At 30.5% G+C, this 21,240-nt stretch overlaps 1 protein-coding gene across 5 annotated transcripts in view; it reads left to right on the forward strand.

The window, feature by feature from the left end:
• Positions 1–21,240, forward strand: part of LOC148303406 (eye-specific diacylglycerol kinase-like) — a 192,776-nt gene that overhangs the window by 145,480 nt on the left and 26,056 nt on the right. For all 5 annotated transcript variants that reach the window (XM_088270063.1, XM_088270059.1, XM_088270060.1 and 2 more), the window contains 2 exons: positions 230–359; positions 9,020–9,326. In XM_088270063.1, coding sequence (XP_088126189.1) covers positions 230–359; positions 9,020–9,326 — 437 coding nt within the window. The remainder of the gene's footprint in view (positions 1–229; positions 360–9,019; positions 9,327–21,240) is intronic.

Here is a 21,240-nt window from a genome sequence, read left to right on the forward strand (position 1 = left end):
GGTACCTTAAGTGTTAAAAAACTTTGTGTGGTTATTATATTTTTGCTGTATGTGGGAAACTCGGTTGCTGGTCAAATAAAATTCATGTGGAAAAATCTATACAGTTGTTTTTTTATTATGCAAATACAGTTCCACCAAGAAATGTCAGTATAAAACTTAGATCTTATTAAAACAATTATTGTTTTCTTAAAATATTATTTGTTAATATGGATATTTTTGTTTGTTTCAGTCTCTTCAAGCAAAGTTATCATTCAGTTCCAAGGAAATAGTCGCTCTGAGCTGCTCGTGGTGCAAAGCAGCCTATCACAACAAAGAGGCCTGCTTCAATATGCAAAGGATAGGAGAAGAATGCAATCTAGGTAAATGGATTTTCTATCTACATATTCATGAATTTCATATTTTCTAGCGTCGTATATTTTTAAACTTACGTCAAATCTGTGTTTGCGTTGTGTAAAATTTTGATTTCGTCTCGAATATATCGTATGCTCTTTTTAATTTGTTATTATATGTTCGTAATTTCGAAAGTATAATGGATTTGATTTAAAATTAAAATAATTAATACCTAATCATTACAGTCGTTTTTTTTTGGAATCTGCTAAGCCTCTACTTTTCGAGGCTTGTCTGCAGGTAAGATAGTAAGGATAGGGAAAGTAAATGTGAAAAACGCATCACAAACACCCGGACCATTTCAAAATAAATATTTCTTGAATTTATTTTGGAATTGGCAAGAATCGAATCTGCGACGCCAATTTTGCTGTCGATCGTCTACCCATTTACATCGCGGCGCCTGCCTTCACTTATTATGAAACATTTATCGTTTTTATACGAAAAAAATGGAAGTCTGAGAGTCCCAGGGATTACGACCTGGCATTTGGCTGGCTTAAGTGATCACTTTATACACTTGTTTAACGAATATACGAATTGAAAACGAATATAAGTATACGTACCTACATGCCCCATTAACTATTGTTGTCTCCCGTAAATTATAACTGCACATGTTAAAACTGTTACTTAAGTACCTAGAATTGTATAGATATCTATATAAGGACCATTAGTCCATTGAATCTTTACATTCGATTAAAAATGCCATCACAAGGCGAAACAATTGTCACAAAATTATTTTTTGTGTGTTTTTTAACAATAAAATACATTTTAGTAGACTCGAAAATCTGTGTTTGATTTTAACATTTAATATATCTCGTAAACACTAGTTAATTGTTCACCATCTGCTCATCATTGAACATTTATCTAGCCTTCTACCTTCTTTCGTATAAAAATTATAATTGCTTCTTCTTGAGTTGAGACACCTGTAATATTAGAAATTCGTTAAATACTTGATCCTTGAACCAATTACTAAATTAATAACGAAAATACTTTTGAACTTGGTTGATATTTCAGCCCCGTTTGATATTATATCCTTAAGTATATTTGGGTACCTCAAACATTAAAGGAATCGAGGATGCTTTGTGGCGCTCCCTCCCTTACCTCCTGTCGGCCCCGAGGCTTGAACCCCGAGCCAACAAACGGCCTAATTACTAACTGCCAACGTGGTTTCCTCGACAAAAGGAATACAGTATTCAGATGATGTTATTTGTATCCTCACCGCGTAATTGATTTGCGCTGCAGCAATAGCAATTTGAAGTGCCATCCCGTGCCATCACATAACGTAGAGTCAAGAGCGACACTAGTGATGCGCGATTATCAACCTGAATTATTCATTTCAATCTCGTTTGGATTGTTTCTCAATTAATTTATTTCACTCGCATAACCCCTAAGGAGAATTTTCTTTTTTTAATTTGATTTTTCGATAGAGACAAATATGGATAGAACTCTGGTAGGGATTTACGGAGCTTACAACCTATCGTTCGCTGATTTAAGTGATCACTTTATAAACCGTTGTACTTATTTTACTATGTTTAAAAAAAAATACACATACAATAACATTTTGTATTTCACCATCAATTGATTTTACGGAAGTAGTTAAAGCTGAGATCGTAATTTCATAAATGTGAAATTGTATATTATTCTGTTCTTCAAGAATAAACGCCTTAATATGTTAACATTTTTAACATCTCAGTATAGATGAAGAAGAATATGAACGCATGGCTTATGACTTATCATATACTGGTTAAGTGATCATTCTACACACGTGCAACATTTACCATTCTACGTTTGATTGACAACCACATTACTCAGTTTTTGGAACTCCCACATATATCATTAATCACATATGAGTTCACTAAAGCCATTTATGGTTGGACAAATAAGGCTTTTATTTAACGGAGATCCTTTTATTTTGATGTAAGCAAGATCCTAATTGGATTATTTTACATATTGGGAAATGCGTGAAAACGTGATTTTAATTTAATGCAGCTTTTAATCTGACCAGTTATATTATTTTGATTTTATGTTACATTTTTATTTAACTCCCACTTATAACCATTGTTAATGTGTTTTAATATTAAAATAAATAATATAATTCATTACCTTACTTGACTTCTCGAAAAGTCCTTGTGCAGTTTTTCTTTAGATTTTACTGGTGATTGCTATTTTTGGTGTAGGAACTTTTCTTCTCTCTCGGTAAGATTTACTTATACAACGCAACAGGCGTTAAATTGTAAATTTGCCAAAGCGTATCCAAACAGTCGTGAACATCCGTGTTTCAGTAAAGTTATTTTAAGTAGGAACATTTAAAATATACAATCAAAACATCACGTTCATTTATGTGAGTACATTCAACATATCTTAACTATTTTTCCTTTATAAATATCCTTAACGTGCTAAGTATTATATAATATGTACATAAAAAATACAAGTAAGCTCAACAAAATTAAATAAAAATATAAAATCACTAAGGTAATATTAATTTGTTTGATTTATTCTTCCATACTGACAAATTATCGATAATTTTCGATCTCTCACACATTGTGTTTGATGTTATTGAATACTCTACACATGCGGGCAAAGACAAGAAAGGAAAAACTTATATTAAATGAAGAATTACCAACTTGGAAGACGTGTGGATTACGTATTTAGTCACCGATTAGATTTATATAGTGAATGAACGACGTGTTGAACTGATTGTAAAATATCTTATACAACCAGGTGAGGTCATAAGGATTCGTTTTTTTTGCAATATGCATTATGAAAGGTGGAATGGCCATAGTAGGGCTGAAATTCCAAACGAATTGGTTCTACTTTTTTGATGTAAATGCAATAATGAACGTTTCATATAGTGGCACTACATTCTTCGATTTAAATTGTTTCATATGAATCCAAAGTCAATTTATGCAAGTAATTCATGCAACCTTTGCTGAAAAAGTTATTTTGTTTTAAGGGCGCAAATCCAGTAAAAAGTAAAATGGATTACATTTTTCTTTGAATAGAGAAGAAAAAAGGTCAAGATAATCGGTCACAGACCCTTTAGAATAGCTTATACAGAAAAAAAGACCTAAAATCTTCAATTACATACAATTTAATCTCTTGTTCTCCAAACCGAAAATAAATGGAGTAAAAACCAAATAGAATTTTCCTCTCAGATTATATCATCGCCTCGGGACATTTTTAGACATATTATCAAATACGTGATGCTTAAAGTAATGAAACTCTATAATGCGTATCATACCTACAAATAAACGTGTGCTTATTACAATACACGTAATTTGAAATGTAATTTCACAGTATAATTTCATTTATAATTATGTTTTTGAAACTTTTCTGATGCGTATCTACTAGTCATTAAGTTTTTTGTTGAATTGTACATCCTCGATGTGTTTTTAAATTTTGTTTCTCGGTATTTAGCAATACACGCTCTATTATAACAAAATCCTGTGGACCTCTGATATTTTAAAAGAAATACGCATATATTTTCTTTTTACATACATTCATCGTGGTATTCCTATCTAGCTTCCATATCCTTTCTCCACTATCACCAGACAAATCTTTAATATAGGGTATAGATATATAGAATCTTCGGAATTTTCTTTATTTAAAAAGTGTGATGACGTAATATCGTATAAAATAATGTAATATCCTGAATAAGATAGGAAGGATCCACTCCGTATTATAAACTATGTTTTAATAGTAGCTGTTAACTTAATTGGTACGCCCTTTATGTATACACTCCAACAATAACTTGGCCACTGTAATAACTTTCGACTTCATTAAACAGTTACCTTAATTAAAAAATATTCAGTTTTCTTACATTCTGGCCCCGTTTTTAGTATGATGTGAAGTGCGTTTAATTATGCATAAATTCCCAAATTTCTTTTTAGAAGGATTATTTTTTAGAAGACTTGTATTCCTAATATGACATCCTAATATTATTTTTTTATCACTTAAATTCAGATTGTGGAACCTGTTATATTGTGTCTGATATATTGTGGAACCTGTTTTAATACATCATGTTTATATTGTAAATAAATGCATTCGTGTTAATGAATTCAATTAAAGCAATCTTGCTGAATCAACAAAAGCGTTATGTTCCTAAGAGTAAAGCAGTACCAAGTATTTATTTTAGTAATTAATGTCTGTTTCAATATTATACATTTCATTTCTATTTATAACTTCCTTACTTTTTGTTTATGTATCCACCATACATATTATATTACGGTTATATTACGATTTCAAATGTTTTACTGAACCCTACCGTAAAATCCTTCCACTGAATATATAAGGGTGCAAAGTACAATTATACCATTTACGAGTATGTATTACAATATATGTACAAGGGCTGGCCCTATGCGCTAACGAGTTCCGACTTAATTTAAAAATATATATATTTTTTTTATTAAAAAAAATATGCGTACTTAATTCTGTAATACCTTTAATATTCAAATGTGAGATCATTCAGGTTGATAGTCCCGAGATATTGGATATCATTAACGGAATTCGGAATAAAATTTCATCCATATTTACCGTATCGCTCAGGCAAATTGGATGATACACAGGGGAAGATTTCCAAATTTTCGGCCATAAATACAGTGATATGGTATTAATATTTTAATAGTTTATAATAATACTGAACCCAATTATATTAGTATAACTCTTATTTTTCCTGTATCATTTAATTAAAACGGTTTCTCTACCTTTCTCACATATTCAATTTTTATTGTCAATTGTTTATCATGGAATTGTTTGTAAACGTGAAAAAAATATATTCACGTATTCAGCTATTATGTATATTTAAAAAAAATTATGACAACATTCAAAATGTTGTAAAAAAATAATAAAAAACTGGTCTTTAATATAAGTATAATAAAAATGAATATAAAAAGTGGTCAGGTCAGAAGTCGGAATAATCGGCGGGTAAGTATGAGGAGATGCATGAATGCGGAAGAGGCAAAGATCTTTTGCAAAGACAGATTGGTGTGGAATTCTATTCTCTCTGTCAAACCCTGCAGAGAAGCGGCGTAACAGAAGTTATGATATATAAACTATTTTCAACCACAGATGTCGCCGACAATGTTGAATGTAGTTGTTCTTTTCAATTGAAACGTAAATACGACCGAAAATGTGGTTAATTCAACAAATTAATGTTTTTTTTTCAAAATTAATTAGAAGTCGGAACATGTGCGGAAGAGTATATTTATACTGTATTAGAAAAGGAATACATATAAAGCGATTTTGGTCTTAAACTTTATTTGGTATACAACTGTTTTGTATCGCTTCCTGGAATTATTTAATTATGATTTAGTCCCAGAATCGTTATAATTTTCCTATTGTGCGACGAGAAGGTCGCATGACAGAGATTCGTTTCGGTTCATTTACCTTGACCTTTTTGGGCTTAACTTAATTCTGGGTCTCGACTGCGCTAGGGGATGGACGGTTCATCAAATATTTATCTGCCAGTTAACACATAACCCCACCGCATTTTTAAAATTATGATTAAATAATTCTCTTTTCTTTAGTGTGGATTAAAAAAATAAATTTATCTATCATTCATTATAAACATAAATACAATAGTTTTACTTAATTTTAATCTGTATATACATATGTAGTTGAAAACAGTGAGAGTGAGATATACATACATACATATATATATATATATATATATGTATATATAGATATATATATATATATATATATATTTATACATATATATATATATATATATATATATATATATATATATATATATATATATATATATATATATATATATATATATATATATATATATATATATATATATATATATATATATATATATATATATATATATATATATATAGTTTACTACCTTGCTTAAAAAGTTCTCGGAATAATAACCGTGTGGCGCTCTCAGTCACCAAATTTAAGTTTTCTATCAAGGTGGTATATTGATAATTACAAATTGTTAGTCAAAACATTGATTCGCGATTCGCTAATTGTCATAATATATGAAACTTGAGTAATTTACGCACATTCTGATAACATTACATAACGCCGAGAGGGATTTCTATTATCATATACTATTGTAATCTAACAAATATAATTTATAGGTGAAGAAGTTCAGAGATAAAAACTTTATACTGTGTACTCCACCTTTATAAATAAACTATTTTCACAGCGGCGAGGCCAAATTTTCTTTGATAAACTAAAATAAACTAAAATACACTAAAATTTTACATATGTACCTTAAGACACGTAGGTACGCTTAGTTGAGATTTTATTGTTTTTTCATGGTTGAAACGAACAATTTATCTGTACTAAATTAAACGTTAATTCGTTATGTCCAAAGTCTGCTCCGCTTCATTACTTCTGTATAGTAGCAGTTTACATATTTATTCCTTCATTCATCCATATCCGCTCCGTTTGTGGAGCATATCTGAGCTCCCATCTCCCTTGCATCCGTTAGTCAGGCCGGCGTCCTGAAATTCAAATGAGACATGCCTACGAATTGTCAGCAGTGGACATCCTGGGCGGCGGGATCCTGATGCTTTGGAAAAGATGCAAGCTTGATTAAGGCTCTTGGAAGAAGTATTTGACCTAGCCAACTAAATCGATCTTTCTTAACGACAGTTGTGAAAAGGATCCGAAATAGAGTGTCGATGAATAATGGTTGAGTGGAAATGCGATGACTGACCATTCTCTGTAAGTGTCTTTGCACTGTTTCGTGTCTGTCTGCTGTGCTGGTTGGGGTTGTGGGCATCTGTGTACCGGCCAGCGTCGGGTCGGAGTCGGATCTAGCTGAATAATTGAACTAAATACTAATCCCTTTCAATGCCTGCATCGGGGTACTTCTAGAAAATTTGGTGACGGATTTACAAACTTGTATTTATTTAGATTGACAGTGACAGGTATATTGAAAGCTTTTAAATGTAAATTCACAGTAAAATAGGGATACAATTTTATATCGATTCACATTTTCAATAAATTTCGCAACTTAGTTATTAAAAAAATTGCTTAGCAAGAGCAGATCTGTCAGGTCAGATTCTGTATCAGATCTGGGCATGCGGTGGGACAGCTTTCAATATAACGACAGTTGTGACCATGGGTGCTTACGTACTTTCTTCTTCGGACAGATCCAGACGCAACATGACTGTTTAATTTTTACCCCGTTCCTCTTTTTATTTACTGGTGGACTAAGCAGGGAGTTCCTATTCAAATTGACTAAATTAACTCTGCAATATTTTGTGGAGTGACCCCATAAATTGACCGTTTCTCATAAATAATAAGTGTAATTGTGAATTCATCCCTGAATTTGGGTCCAGCAGTTTACTATTCGCTACGTTTATCTTGAACCCAAAAAAGATTCGGTATTTTTATGGGTCAACGGTATGGTTCGTCGCATTCACAAACTTTAAAATTTGCGGACGTAATTTACATTTATATGAAAAATCAGCTTAATCTTTGATGGCAGATAACTTTAAATTATTATATTATAAATTTTAGGGGGATTTGTAAAATAATAGATTTTTTATTAAAAACTATAAATTTTATAAATTTTAAAAATAGTTCCGTAGTTAGTTAGTGTCGTTAACCCTGAGCCAGAAATTCTAGGTTCGACCCACCCGTCTCTGCCACAACTTTATTTCAATTTTCAAATACAAGCCATTTAGACATATCGCTCACTCCTTTCAACAACGTCATATATCAAAAAACTTGATTTTTCAGGAGATCGTTTTTAAAGTTTAAAAATATAAAACAATGTATTAAAAATAAATATCAAGCCACTTATTGAACTTTTTACTGTGCAACTTAGGTAAAACCTTAATGTTTTTTCTCCATTTGAAAAATATTTAGTATATTAAAAAAAAAATCCAATAATTCTTCAAAATGCAAAACAACACTTTCTGCCTTGTAGCGGGTAAATATTAAGTTAAAAATATGCCTCTTTTGCTGGGATATAGTACATTTTCTGGGCATTCCGAAAACATGCACAACTAAAAAATTATGATTTTTGTTTGAGATATGACGTTGTTGAAAGGAGTGAGCAAAATCTAATAATAATAAAAAATAATAAAACCCTTATCCGCACCCCAATGGTGCATAGGGCACTGTGTCTTATAAACGCAGTGTTATCATGATCGTTTTTACTTATGAAGGAAAGGTGATCAGCCCTCCGCTTCAGGTACCAGTCCATGGTAATATTGAATAAATATTACAGTGAAAAAATCACTTATATTTATTTTTACCCCCCTTGGGAATCGAACCCGGGACCTCCAGAACGGTAGCCGAGCGTGCTGACCATTACACTACGGAGGCGGAGAAATTTAATAACAGTATTTTATTTAAATATATTTATTTTTCATATGAACACCAATGTTTATAGGCTTAAAAATAGATTTGGTGAATGTTGAAAGTTTACAAAATGTGCCACAAAGTATTTGCGAAAAACGTTCAAGAAAAAAGAGTTTTTATTCTGGTTTTGCAAAGCAATAATAAAAGTGGTTAAAAAAAATAAGGGACACGTTATTCCGTAAAATATGATATTTGTTTTCAATAAAAATGTACAAATAATTTTATTAATGTTTATTTAATAACATCATTTTGAGACGATTAAATATGTTTATTTAAGAAAGAAAAATTCTTTTAGGTACCCAATCTAAGATCATCGTCCCTCCGTCGTGGATCGTGAAGCTCCCCAGGCGCGGCAGCTTCAAGTCCTCGCTGCGGAAGTCCCCCAAGAAGAAGTCCTCTTCCAAGAAGAAGCCGCGGGACTCTACCGGCTCGCAGAAGACGTTCGTCATCAAGCCCATCCCCACCAGCAACGTGACGCCCGTGCTGGTCTTTATCAATCCGAGGAGTGGCGGCAACCAGGGAGCCAAGCTGCTGCAGAAGTTCCAGTGGCTGCTAAACCCGAGACAGGTGTTCGATCTCACCCAAGGCGGACCTGGACCAGGGTAAATATTACATCTTATTATTACTTATATTCAAAATATTTCTATTACAATATCAGAACAAACGTTATACGTTGGAATACAACATTTTAACGCACAAGTCAATTAAAGCATAGATCTCGGGCGTTCCAGTCACAACGCGTTCGGCTGCGCTGAGGACTAAACGTGTGTTTACGCTCGATTTTTTAGAATTTTTCCTTATTTTTCAAGAACTCTTTTCTTTTCAAAACCATATAATTATGTCGAAGAAAAACTAAATTTTTCAATACAAAAACTTTGTTAAAAAAAAATCAATTACGTCTAATGTTACCTGAGTTTAGAGAAAATTATGTTGCGATTTAACGTATATTAGGCCTGGATTAGTACGTTAATTCCAATTCCTTCTACAATCGTTAATGGAAAAATTACATTACAGAACAGTTGAATAACGAAAAACAGTATTTGCATACAATACATGAAAAAAACTGACGAATTTATTTCTATTGAGATCCAAAAAGATGTTAATTTTGCGTCAATAATCTTCATTTTTACAAAAATATAATAAATTGTTAAGCACTAATATGAGTTCATAATTTAGTTTTTTTTCTTCACTATAAACTCATTTTTTCCGACTTTAACCTACCCACACCCCCAAACATTATCTTTTCCCACAAATGAGGCATCGAATTAGCATGAATGCTGTAAATCGTCACGTAAGGCAAACGCTACCCTAATCGCCATCAATGCGATATGTATGTTACTTTTAGAGATTGTCAACATTATCTCATTGAATTTTTTCTATTGATAAATTCTTTACATTTTTCTTACACATTTAATTTATTTTTACTTTCTTACTTATTGTATATATTTTTTTAATATGTTACATTCGGTTATGTGATATTTTTAGTTTTACCTTAACACATTGTGTCATTATTATATCATTATTACCCTCGCATTGTCATTATGTTTCGAATAATATATAATGTAGGAACATACATGGAAAATATGTGTCGTATATAAAAAATCATGCCTACTTTGTATGTGTGCTAGAATTAAGTAACCAAGTAGATATGAATGTGTGTAACATTGATATTGAAATAACAACTGTTAAAATCGGATTATGGACCCGTGAATACTTTTATGATCTGTGTTTCAGAGTTTCTTGGTTCGAACCCGCTCTGCCACAATTTGATTCCTATTCTCTCGCTCAAGCCATTTACGCTTACTTGAAGAATTTAAAAAAAAAGTATTTTTAAACCTCTGCACAAAATTATGCATAGGGCACCGCATCGTATATACAAGATACTACAAATCTTAATTATTGATTTCATAAAGACAAGGTTTTTCTCCACATATTAAAAATATTTGATCTTATAGATAATCTGACGGAGACAAAATGAAGGAAAGGGAATATAAGAGGTATAAGTAGGTACAGGAAAATGAAAATACTAGCAATTGCAAGGAGTTGCATACCCATACTTGTAAAAGCTATGATTTGTTATGAATGTATATGAGTCTCAAGAGGAATAATCGTATTTGGGGATTTTTGTGTTTTTATTTATAAAAAATATATACATTGAGAAATATTGTTAATTTGCAGAAACGAACATTGAAAAGATTTTCCAGTTGCGATTTGTTTTCATGTTTATTAAAATCACTTCCGAAATAATTTTCTAAGAGCATGATTTCGTATTCGTCTCACTGGGAAATGTAATAATATAGTTTTATGCATCAATAAACTGTACGTATTCGTACCCAATGCAAATTCATATTGAGAAAGTTTGCTTGCAATTAGTTCCTAACAAATTAAACAGACGGAGACGTTAAATACATCCTAACAAACCCGATGGCAAAGCTCCGAAACTAATATGTACCCAGCTTCAACAGCGACAAAACGTTTTCGAGCGAAAACGGCAGAAAACAGGTGCCCTGGGTTGATACATTCTATGCAACTTTAAATCGGGCAAAATTATAGTTTTACAGATCTGAACATTTCCTTTCTCGTGTAGCAAAATGTCCACCCTGAACTCGTTCCTTTTAACCAAAAATTTAGAGCGCAGAACTAATCTTATTACCTTTATATAATTAATTATCAAGCGTCAGTCAGATGGAACATCGTCAGTGTATTATGATTTTAGAATAAATAGTAAAGTAAAGAAAATTTTACATCATAAAACCTGTGATCTCCAGCATTAATAGCCAAATGCGCTTACCACTACACTACTGAGTCGGGAAGTGCTATTTACGTAATATTCAAAATATAAAATATTAGATATTCTAGAATCGAGAGTGTAAAATACGAAGTGAGTAAGCATATTCCCCTCACTCTGTTTTTTTTAAATAAATTTAATTAATGGAATGTTTTACTTATTAAATGCAATTATTAAAATATATTGTTACATTGTTTCGATACATCCAATAATTTAATTAAACAACGTGTTGTATGTAGATGTTGAGTGCATCGAAACACATGTAATTGCATAATAGATTTGGATAATGAGTGGTATTTATCAAGTAAATAATAATTTCAAAACGGATACATAGTATCACAAGCTAGCGCGTGAAATATTTCAATTTGCATTCAGTGTAATTTTATTTGCAAATACATATAAATAATATTTTGGGCAAAACAGTAATGCTGGGTGTATAATTTTATTGGATAACCAAATTGAATGTATGTGGGTAAATTTAATTATCACTCATTTGTTTAATAATGAAATAATGAATTAGGTGTTGTTTAATGACCGATATATTATCTGTTTTGTCCGCACATAACAAATTAATATTGTACCCCTCATCTTGTATTACAGATACGTTTATACATGTATTAAATAAATTTGTCAGGAATATCATTAACTAAGGTTGATGAATTATGAACGATTCGCACATTCCGTACGGGATGCTATTTCGTTTTCCAATTATTTATCTAATTGACTTTGTTTGTGGGATTTCGTGTTCAACGTATCCGAGCCATTACTGATTCAAAAAATTATTCAGGCATACATCCTGGCTCTGGTGTATCAAATTTCTCTACATATTAAATTATGAATTTTTAAATTTAACCTGTACTTTGTAAATACCACTAATGATTGAACTATATTTTGACACGTGTTTCGACACACTTTACGTCATTTTCAACGGTGTTTGATAATGATGCTAACTGTGTCCAAATACGTCACAATTAGTGGTATTTACTAAGTAAAAATTTAAAATATTTATAAAATTTTAATGAAATATTATACATTATCATAAAATGACTGCCGAATCAATTGATGGAAAAATGACTTAACTTTGTTTAAGGAATGACATCTGATAACTGTGATGTGGCCCAATAAGTTGTTAATACGTAAATAAGCAAATAAGTAAGAATTAAACAATCCAAATAAAATACTTTTATTCTACAACGATAATATACTAAGGATAATAATACCTTAATACAAAAACTGACCGGCAAATACCATTACATATATCTTAATATTTTTTCATATACCATAGATGTAAAAATGATAATTTAATATGGTGTTTGAAAATGATCCGGAATGCGTAGTTCGAGTACGTGTCACGATAGATTTTAAGAAATAATAGTATTTGTGATGTAAAATTTAAATTAAAAATCTTAGGGTAAGGCATATTTTTGACCAAAATAACGCATTGTTCACATAACATATACGGCTGAAGTGAGCAAATAATTAGTTTTTTAAACTATCGATACGTCACCGCTACATTAAAAAAATCGTCTGTCTCTATGTCTAAATTGGGGTTTGAATTAATATCTCATTCGTTATATTAAATATGTAATGGATAAATCTTCTTCGATCGATTTGTTGGAAAAATCTGTGAACCATGTGTTTAGCCCTTGATTGAAGGTTTTTTTTGAGAAAAAACAACAGCGTTTAACGTTCTTTTTACCTTACTTTTCAACCTACCCACGTACGTTTATGAATTTTCAATTTGGTTCCATCATAATGTATTCCGTTAGCATTCTACCAAATCTTGTTTACTCGACCTCAAATCGGAGACCAAACACTAAATGAATTATTGAATATATTATAAACTAAACAAAGTGACCGAACCCTAGTCTAGCTATTGCTGGTTCTCCGGGGAGCGATCTTTTACTTTTTATTTCACCGAGAAAAAGAAAAGAACACGAGATTCGACAGACTATTAGATTCATACCTCATTTATTGTATTTTCTTTCTGGCTCTATTCTCTCGTCCCGGCAAAAGAAATCATAAAGTAATAAATTTGATCTTCTTTTATTAGTTTTTCGGCTGCATAACTTTTTCTGACAATGGATCGGATTAGTTTATAACATTGTATTGTTTTGTGATATTTCTATTTATTTCCTTGAATAATTATTACATTGTTTAGCTACGTTTTTTTTACTTATGCTTTGTAATAAACTCGTTCGCCTTTTAAAAGTTTATTTTGAGTATATTATTATGACTTTTATGTACTAGGTGCACCCTACAGGCGTTGCTGTGGCTTAGTCTGGTTATATGGAAATGAAAGAAAATAGAAAAACTAATTTATTTCATTATTTATTTTATTTCACAATACTTAACAATACATAAAATTATGAAGCAACAATGCAAACGAAAATGTTGAAAATGATAAATGACACGGCTATCAAGAAGCCCGCTATCCAACAGATGGCGCTACCATTGCGGTAAAAAATATATTAAAATATTTTTGCTTTGCGCGTATTCGAATGGAACGTTCTGTGCAAATTTTAAAGCAATCTTTGAAAAACCTGAAAAGATTTGAGATTTCGAACAAATTGTCATGTTACAATTTCATATATATGTATAATATCAGCTTTTAATAAACATTACTTTAAACGTTAATATGCTCACACATTAGTGGTAATATCGTGGCATACAATGTAATTACGTGTATTGTTTTGTTACTGTGCTTATACCAGTGGAAAACATCCGGTTTAATTGAGCATTAGCTTGTATACGCTTCCAACAGCATTATCAAACTGTTTTATTTGCCCTAACAAAGAAAATAATAGAAAATTGTTTTTCAACGAACTCCGGAAAAGTTGTTATGAAATTCGTATACAAATTTTGATCAGGTTTTTATTTAATCAAGACATTTTCCAAAACAATCTGCCTTTTCCGTGTACATGTTTTATTTTGAAATTTAATTAACATGGATAATCGCTTATTCGACACGTTGAATACGCGATATCTCCTTTTAAATTCACTTAGATTCAGTTTTGTATGTTGATATTTAAACAGACGTATAAATGCTAAAAAAAGTAAAACGTTTCAATTGATAACTCAGTATAGATGATGAAATTTATGATAATAATGTGAGAATATACAAGTCTGGACATTTACAGTACTTATGACCTGTCATTAGCTGGTTTAACTAATTACTTTATATACTGTGTAACGTAATTTTTTTTACTGGACTTTGACAATCACATTACTTAAATTTAGATAATTTTACCCATGGAAACATTTTACAACTTTTTTAAATATTCAAATATCGTATGTATTTTATATTTTGGTACGAATAGAAATCTTTATAAACTAATGCTGTTAAAAATATTACTTTGGTACAATTGCTAATATTATCAGCATTTTGAGCTTTTGAAATTTGTATTTGTAAGTTTGGTTTTAATCAAAGGTAGAATGGTAATGTTACACGTGTGTAAAATAATCACTTAACCAGCATATGACAGGTCGTAAGCCCTTTAAATGGTCAGGTTCCGTCGCGGTCTCTGGAGTCTATTTTTAATGATAAGCCACTTAGGCTCACATAAATAGTTTGAAATGGAAGTAGTTTTGTAATTAATAAAATCACAAATATTTCACATAAAAAAAACACAAACACAGACTTCCATATTCTTCTTCATTTTTTAAAAAATATCCTTTAGTATTTGTACCCTGCTTATAAATACAAGGTAAATTTACAGAAAAGATATTTTTACAAATTTACTATTTACGATTTTTACATATACTTATATTAGTGTTTTCAAAGACATATTGTATGGAAAAAAAATGTATTTTTTTTAGCTATGTTTACGATATCGGTAACGACGAAATGCATTCCCACCAAGAATACAGCTTCTGGATGAAAAGTGTGCATTAAGATAAATATATATATTTCTTTCCTTAAGTAAATTTAGCACTAAATCAGCCAGAATCGTAATGGAGAGTACTCCCAGGGGCGCACAAGGGCGATGTCTCGTATACGTATTCAGCCAACAGCCACCTGTGCCCTGCACCCCTGTAGGGGGTGAGTAGTGAGTCGACATCCCTTTACTGCAAAGATTTATTGCAATCTTAGAGTGCCCAAAGGGAATTAATAAGAACTCGAGCCAGGCCAAACGGTGAAATTGCAACTTCTCTACTTCCATGAACTTTTACTTTAGTTGCCTATGAGTTCATTGGTTTACCTCTGTAATTAAATTTATTGTAAAACTAACTAACTAACCATCACCCCGCTTCTCTGCAGGGGTAGACAGAGAGAATAGAACGCCATACTACCGTCTATGCAAACAGTCTTCGCCTCTTCCACATTTATGCATCTCCTCATACATACCCGCCGATTATTCCAACTTCTAACCTGACTACTTATAATAATCAATTTTTCATTATACTCGTATTAAAGACCAGTTTTTTTTAAATCCACAATTCAATGTTGTTAATATTAAAAAAAAGTTTTTATTGTATAATGGCTTAATACTTAAATACAATGTTTGTTCTTTACGTTTACATACAATTTCGTAATAAACAATCAACATAAAATATGTTAGAAAGATATGAAATCGGTGTTCTTTTTAAATGACACAGGAATAATTTTTCCGATTTTCCCAATTGGATTTAGTGTTTTTCGAAACTTTATAAAACAAAACACCTTTGTTTTAACCACATTTTATTGGTACACTTTTTCCAACCGGTTTCGACAAGAACCTTGTCATCCTAAGGGTTTATGTACTAATTCTAAAATATTGAAACATTGTCGAAACCGGTTGGAAAAAGTGTATCTATAAAAAGTGGTTAAAACAAAGTGCTTTTATTTTATAAAGTTTATAAAATGTGCAACAAAGTATCTGCGAAAAACATTCAAGAAAATAAATTTTTCGAAACTATTGACATTTATTATTTCGACTCCTGACTTGGCCGCTTTATGCCCAAATTTATTGTTCGCTTAGAAATTCTTCTTCAAATCCTCTTCCGCACCCGATTGTGCAAGGGCACTGCGTCATATAAACGCAGTGTTATCTTGATCGTTAACACATGAAGGAAAGGTGATCAGGCCCCGCTTCAGTTACCAGTCCAGTGTAATATTGAATAATTATTCATTTTCAATGACGCATTGTAACGTTATTGTTTAACGGTGTGTGAATTTAATTGGTCGTTTTTAATTATTTGGGAATAATTTCCTGCATTTGCTTGTTTCGTTTTATGAATAAAAAGGCAATGATGCATTTTAATTTTAAATTGAACGCAAAAGGTTTTATATTTTGAATATTGAAAGCGTTAACTTTGTGTATTAAAAGGTTTTTTTAGCACACAATATTCGGGTAGTAAATAATTGAACTTTTGCGTTCTTCATTTTGAAAAACATGTTTTGTTTCTACCTATTCGAGGCTTCATATTTAAAAGAATTAAAAATTAAGCTTTCGGAAAACAATATATTTAAATATTTATGTCGACGACTGACAAATGATATTAATGAAACCAAGAGAGCCAGCTTTCTTAAGTGGTCAGTAAATATGCCGTTTACTTTATGTTTGTCGTATAATATTACTGTTTATACTAAATATATACCAATTGCTACTTTTATGTGAAAGCGCCATTAAAAAAACACAGTGAAATATTTGTAAAGTTTATTTATTTAGTCATTATTCGTTTCGTTCTTTAAGCGAATTTCGAAGCGAACAACGTTTCTGAAAAGCTCATTTTATTCGCGGGAGGTTTGAAAAGTGAGAGAGTGACAGCAAAAATTGGTGTCGTTTACGTATAATCTTCACCCAAATTGTGCCATCTATACTATAATCCCGAAGGTTTGCATATACAATATATTTATTCGTTGGGATGCACAAACATTTCTCGGTTCGATCAGATCAAAATTTCTCTGCTAACATTCGTATTTTCAGCCCTCTTTAACCCTTAATAACTTAACATTCGCCTGGCGGACTACGCAATTAAAAACGTGAAACTTTTTAATTCCGCACAGCTACTACGAATGTCAATATTGTGCGACCCACAAATGGCATTGTATCTACAAATATAGTTTAGTTATCTAGGGTTAATATAAAAAATCGAATTAAACGCATTTAAATTCTTCAATACATTGATAGGCCGAACATTTTGCTGATTGAAGCACTGTCTCAGTGCTTTCTATATATTAGTTAGTAACAAATGAAGGTACCTACTTTATACATTGAGCTGGAATTATTTTATGGAAATTTTAACTGTATTTTTACAGTACTTTAAACAAAACTCGCATCCATTTTCGAACTATGGTAACTGAAAAAAAAAATACCGCAATTTGATTCGCGGACGTGGCCGAGTAAAAACTCTGTTATTTAAACATTGTATAACCAATTATTTAAAAAATATTATATTTTTTACTGATTGACTTCACAAGTACTAGTATTTTTATTAGTAAATTGACATTTATAGGATTTGATAAAACGGTAAATCAAAAAAAATGTTGGCATGATAAATATCTAGGTGGATCTGTGTCTCCTACGCGTTTTTTACTTTTTCCCTAATTATTTTAAAAAGGACGAAGGAATATCATGACGCTGTTATCTTTTTTCCTTTAATTTACTTTCTCCGACATTCATCACGACTCGTACGTTTTAACAACCAAGAAAATGAGATAAAATATTGCAAACATTGCCTGATACTCGAGCCTGTGTTGGAAGATAAAACGAAACCTGCCGTGTTTTATTTTCGTCCTACGTTTTAATTCAACTTAGTTATTTCTTTTTTTGATCTCTCAAGTGGTTCGTGAAGTTTGTTATAATGTGAATTCATTTTCTTAGATATTTTCGGATACATGCGATTCTTATATTTATTATCCTGTTTTTTTTAGAGTGATCATCAATTAAACCCACGCTTCCGTATTTCACTTTTCATGTTTATATATAAATATATATATATATATATATATATATATATATATATATATATATATATATATATATATATATATATATATATATATATATATATATATATATATATATATATATATATATATATATATATATATATATATATATATATATATATATATATATATATATATATATATATATATATATATATATATATATATATATATATATATATATATATATATATATATATATATATATATATATATATATATATATATATATATATATATATATATATATATATATATATATATATATATATATATATATATATATATATATATATATATATATATATATATATATATATATATATATATATATATATATATATATATATATATATATATATATATATATATATATATATATATATATATATATATATATATATATATATATATATATATATATATATATATATATATATATATATATATATATATATATATATATATATATATATATATATATATATATATATATATATATATATATATATATATATATATATATATATATATATATATATATATATATATATATATATATATATAAAGAAATATGTAGTTTGTTGTTGTTGTAAATATGGTTTGTATTGTACATTTGTTGTCTAAGGTAAATTCAATTCCTTTTTAAGATGGATTTGTCCCCACCATTGCTCGCACCAGTAACGTAATGAAACTGGACCTCAAGCCATGACGTAGTTCCGCTTGGTAACCAAATTACCCCTGAATAATTCGTTCGTGGCGGAGTAGAATACCCACAAAAGCTTATTATGTGGCCGTAGATTGTACGCGACTCCAATCACAAACTAACAGATCATTATTCATTACTGCAGGATTATAATGACACCACCAACAGTAATTGCCACGTATGCCGTCGAGCGAGATCAGAAGAATCGAATTATGGCAACCGCTAAAATAATAACATTGTTCAAAGCTAATTAATCCTTTGTTATTTAATTATTATACCGAAGTAACTGGGTAAGACTCACACAAGACGTAATGATGGAGATTAATACTACGATTAAATAAGCCGATGAATCGGAAATACGGAGTAAAGTCTGCTATATACGAGTATGTTAGTATGTAGCCGGAGGCGTCTACGTCGGGCGCCATCTTGAGGCTGCACCAAAATCAACAAATATAAATCGAAATACCACCCTTTTATAATGAGTTTTATAAAAGCGCTTCTTGACGTTTTATTTTTACTATTGAAAAAACAGTTACTTACTAAATAAACGATCGCTCAAAAATATATTTGTACTTTTGAAATTTCTGTTTTCTATTACAATAAAATCTTAATACAACCGGACCTCTATTTAACGAATTTCGGATACAACGAACAAAAATCCGGTCAAATGTAAAAAAAATAAAGCATCCTGTTAATATTAAACATGCTTAAAATCAAGTGACGCCGCATGAAAACATTTTTAGTGGTCATGATATTAACAAATTATGTTTCAAAGCTTCAAAAGCGCAAACAAAATTTGATTCCTCTCAATGCAGAATTACCGAAACAAGCGCGTCGATAGCGAACAACTTCACTTCACGACGAGTGTTCGAAGACAATTAACAGAATTTTGTGTGTATTGTATAGTTTCTTTATATCTAAATACAGCGTTCGTATTTAAAAAAAATATATATTTTTAGCCTATTTTTATGTAACGGACTTTTGGATCAACGGATACCCTCTCTCCTCAATTATTCCGTTATATCGAGGTTTTTCCGTAATTAGATTTTGCGGTACCATTATCATTTTTAAATGCTAGAAGATAAATATGCATGTAAATTTATAGGATATATTTACTAGATCAGTGTCTCAATCATTAAAAAAATGGTTTTATAAATTGACTCAGCAGTAACACTTGCGCGTTTTAATAAAATGTTTATATATTTTTTATACGAATGTTCATATTAAAAAAGTTTTACAATTTCGTGTCGCGATAATATTGTACCATATTATAGCAATTCCAGCCCAAAACTTTTAAGTCCTACATTTCGAGAGTAGCGTAGAAACATTTCGGTTACCTTCTGTATTTAGAAAACTTTAAAAAGTTGTCGTGACTTTTTAAACACCATTCAAAAAAGTGTTGAAAGTGTCCATTCGTATTTAATTTTTTAAACTGATTTTATTTGATAATTGAAAAATGTTTTTGCGATATAAAAATAACGTTCTCATTAATTAAAGACTTTAAAAAGGTTCAAAATCAGTTAGGTATGCATATGCATAGGTACTGAGTGTATCGCAGTGCAGTATGCGCTAACAGAAGCTGCTGACGTCATTGCTGCACTTATAGAAACGCCCGCCGCATCGGGGAGCTTTCCCACTATCACTCTGATTACTCTCCGTTATACGTGTATCGATATCATCTTTATCATTTAACGTTTCCTGGCGGTTTATTATAATGAATAGATAATCTTTTAAATACCTAGTGTAGATATATTTAACTTCACTTCTGGATTTTTATTCTTAATTATTTAAACATTTTAAAACAGGTTGTTGGTCCGTATTGTCCATTTAACCGTTATAATCGACCAACTGTAGTGATATTCAGCTGCTAACCAGTCTGATATTAATACATTGAAAAGTCTCCTTTTTATGTAGATCGAGTAATGCTTATAGCCAAGTAAACATTAATTTATTTTATTTTAATGAAAAAAAAACGCTTGTTTACTTAAACCACGTTATTCTACTAAAGGCTATTAAATGGGTAAAGTCGTTATTTAATTTGATTTTATCGTGTTATTCGTCTCATGATAAAATGCTACCCCACTGAGT

This window comes from Brachycentrus maculatus, unplaced genomic scaffold (genome assembly GCF_059751285.1).
Source record: "Brachycentrus maculatus isolate JH-2025_06_01 unplaced genomic scaffold, ASM5975128v1 h1tg000370l, whole genome shotgun sequence".
Classification (NCBI taxonomy): domain Eukaryota; kingdom Metazoa; phylum Arthropoda; class Insecta; order Trichoptera; family Brachycentridae; genus Brachycentrus; species Brachycentrus maculatus.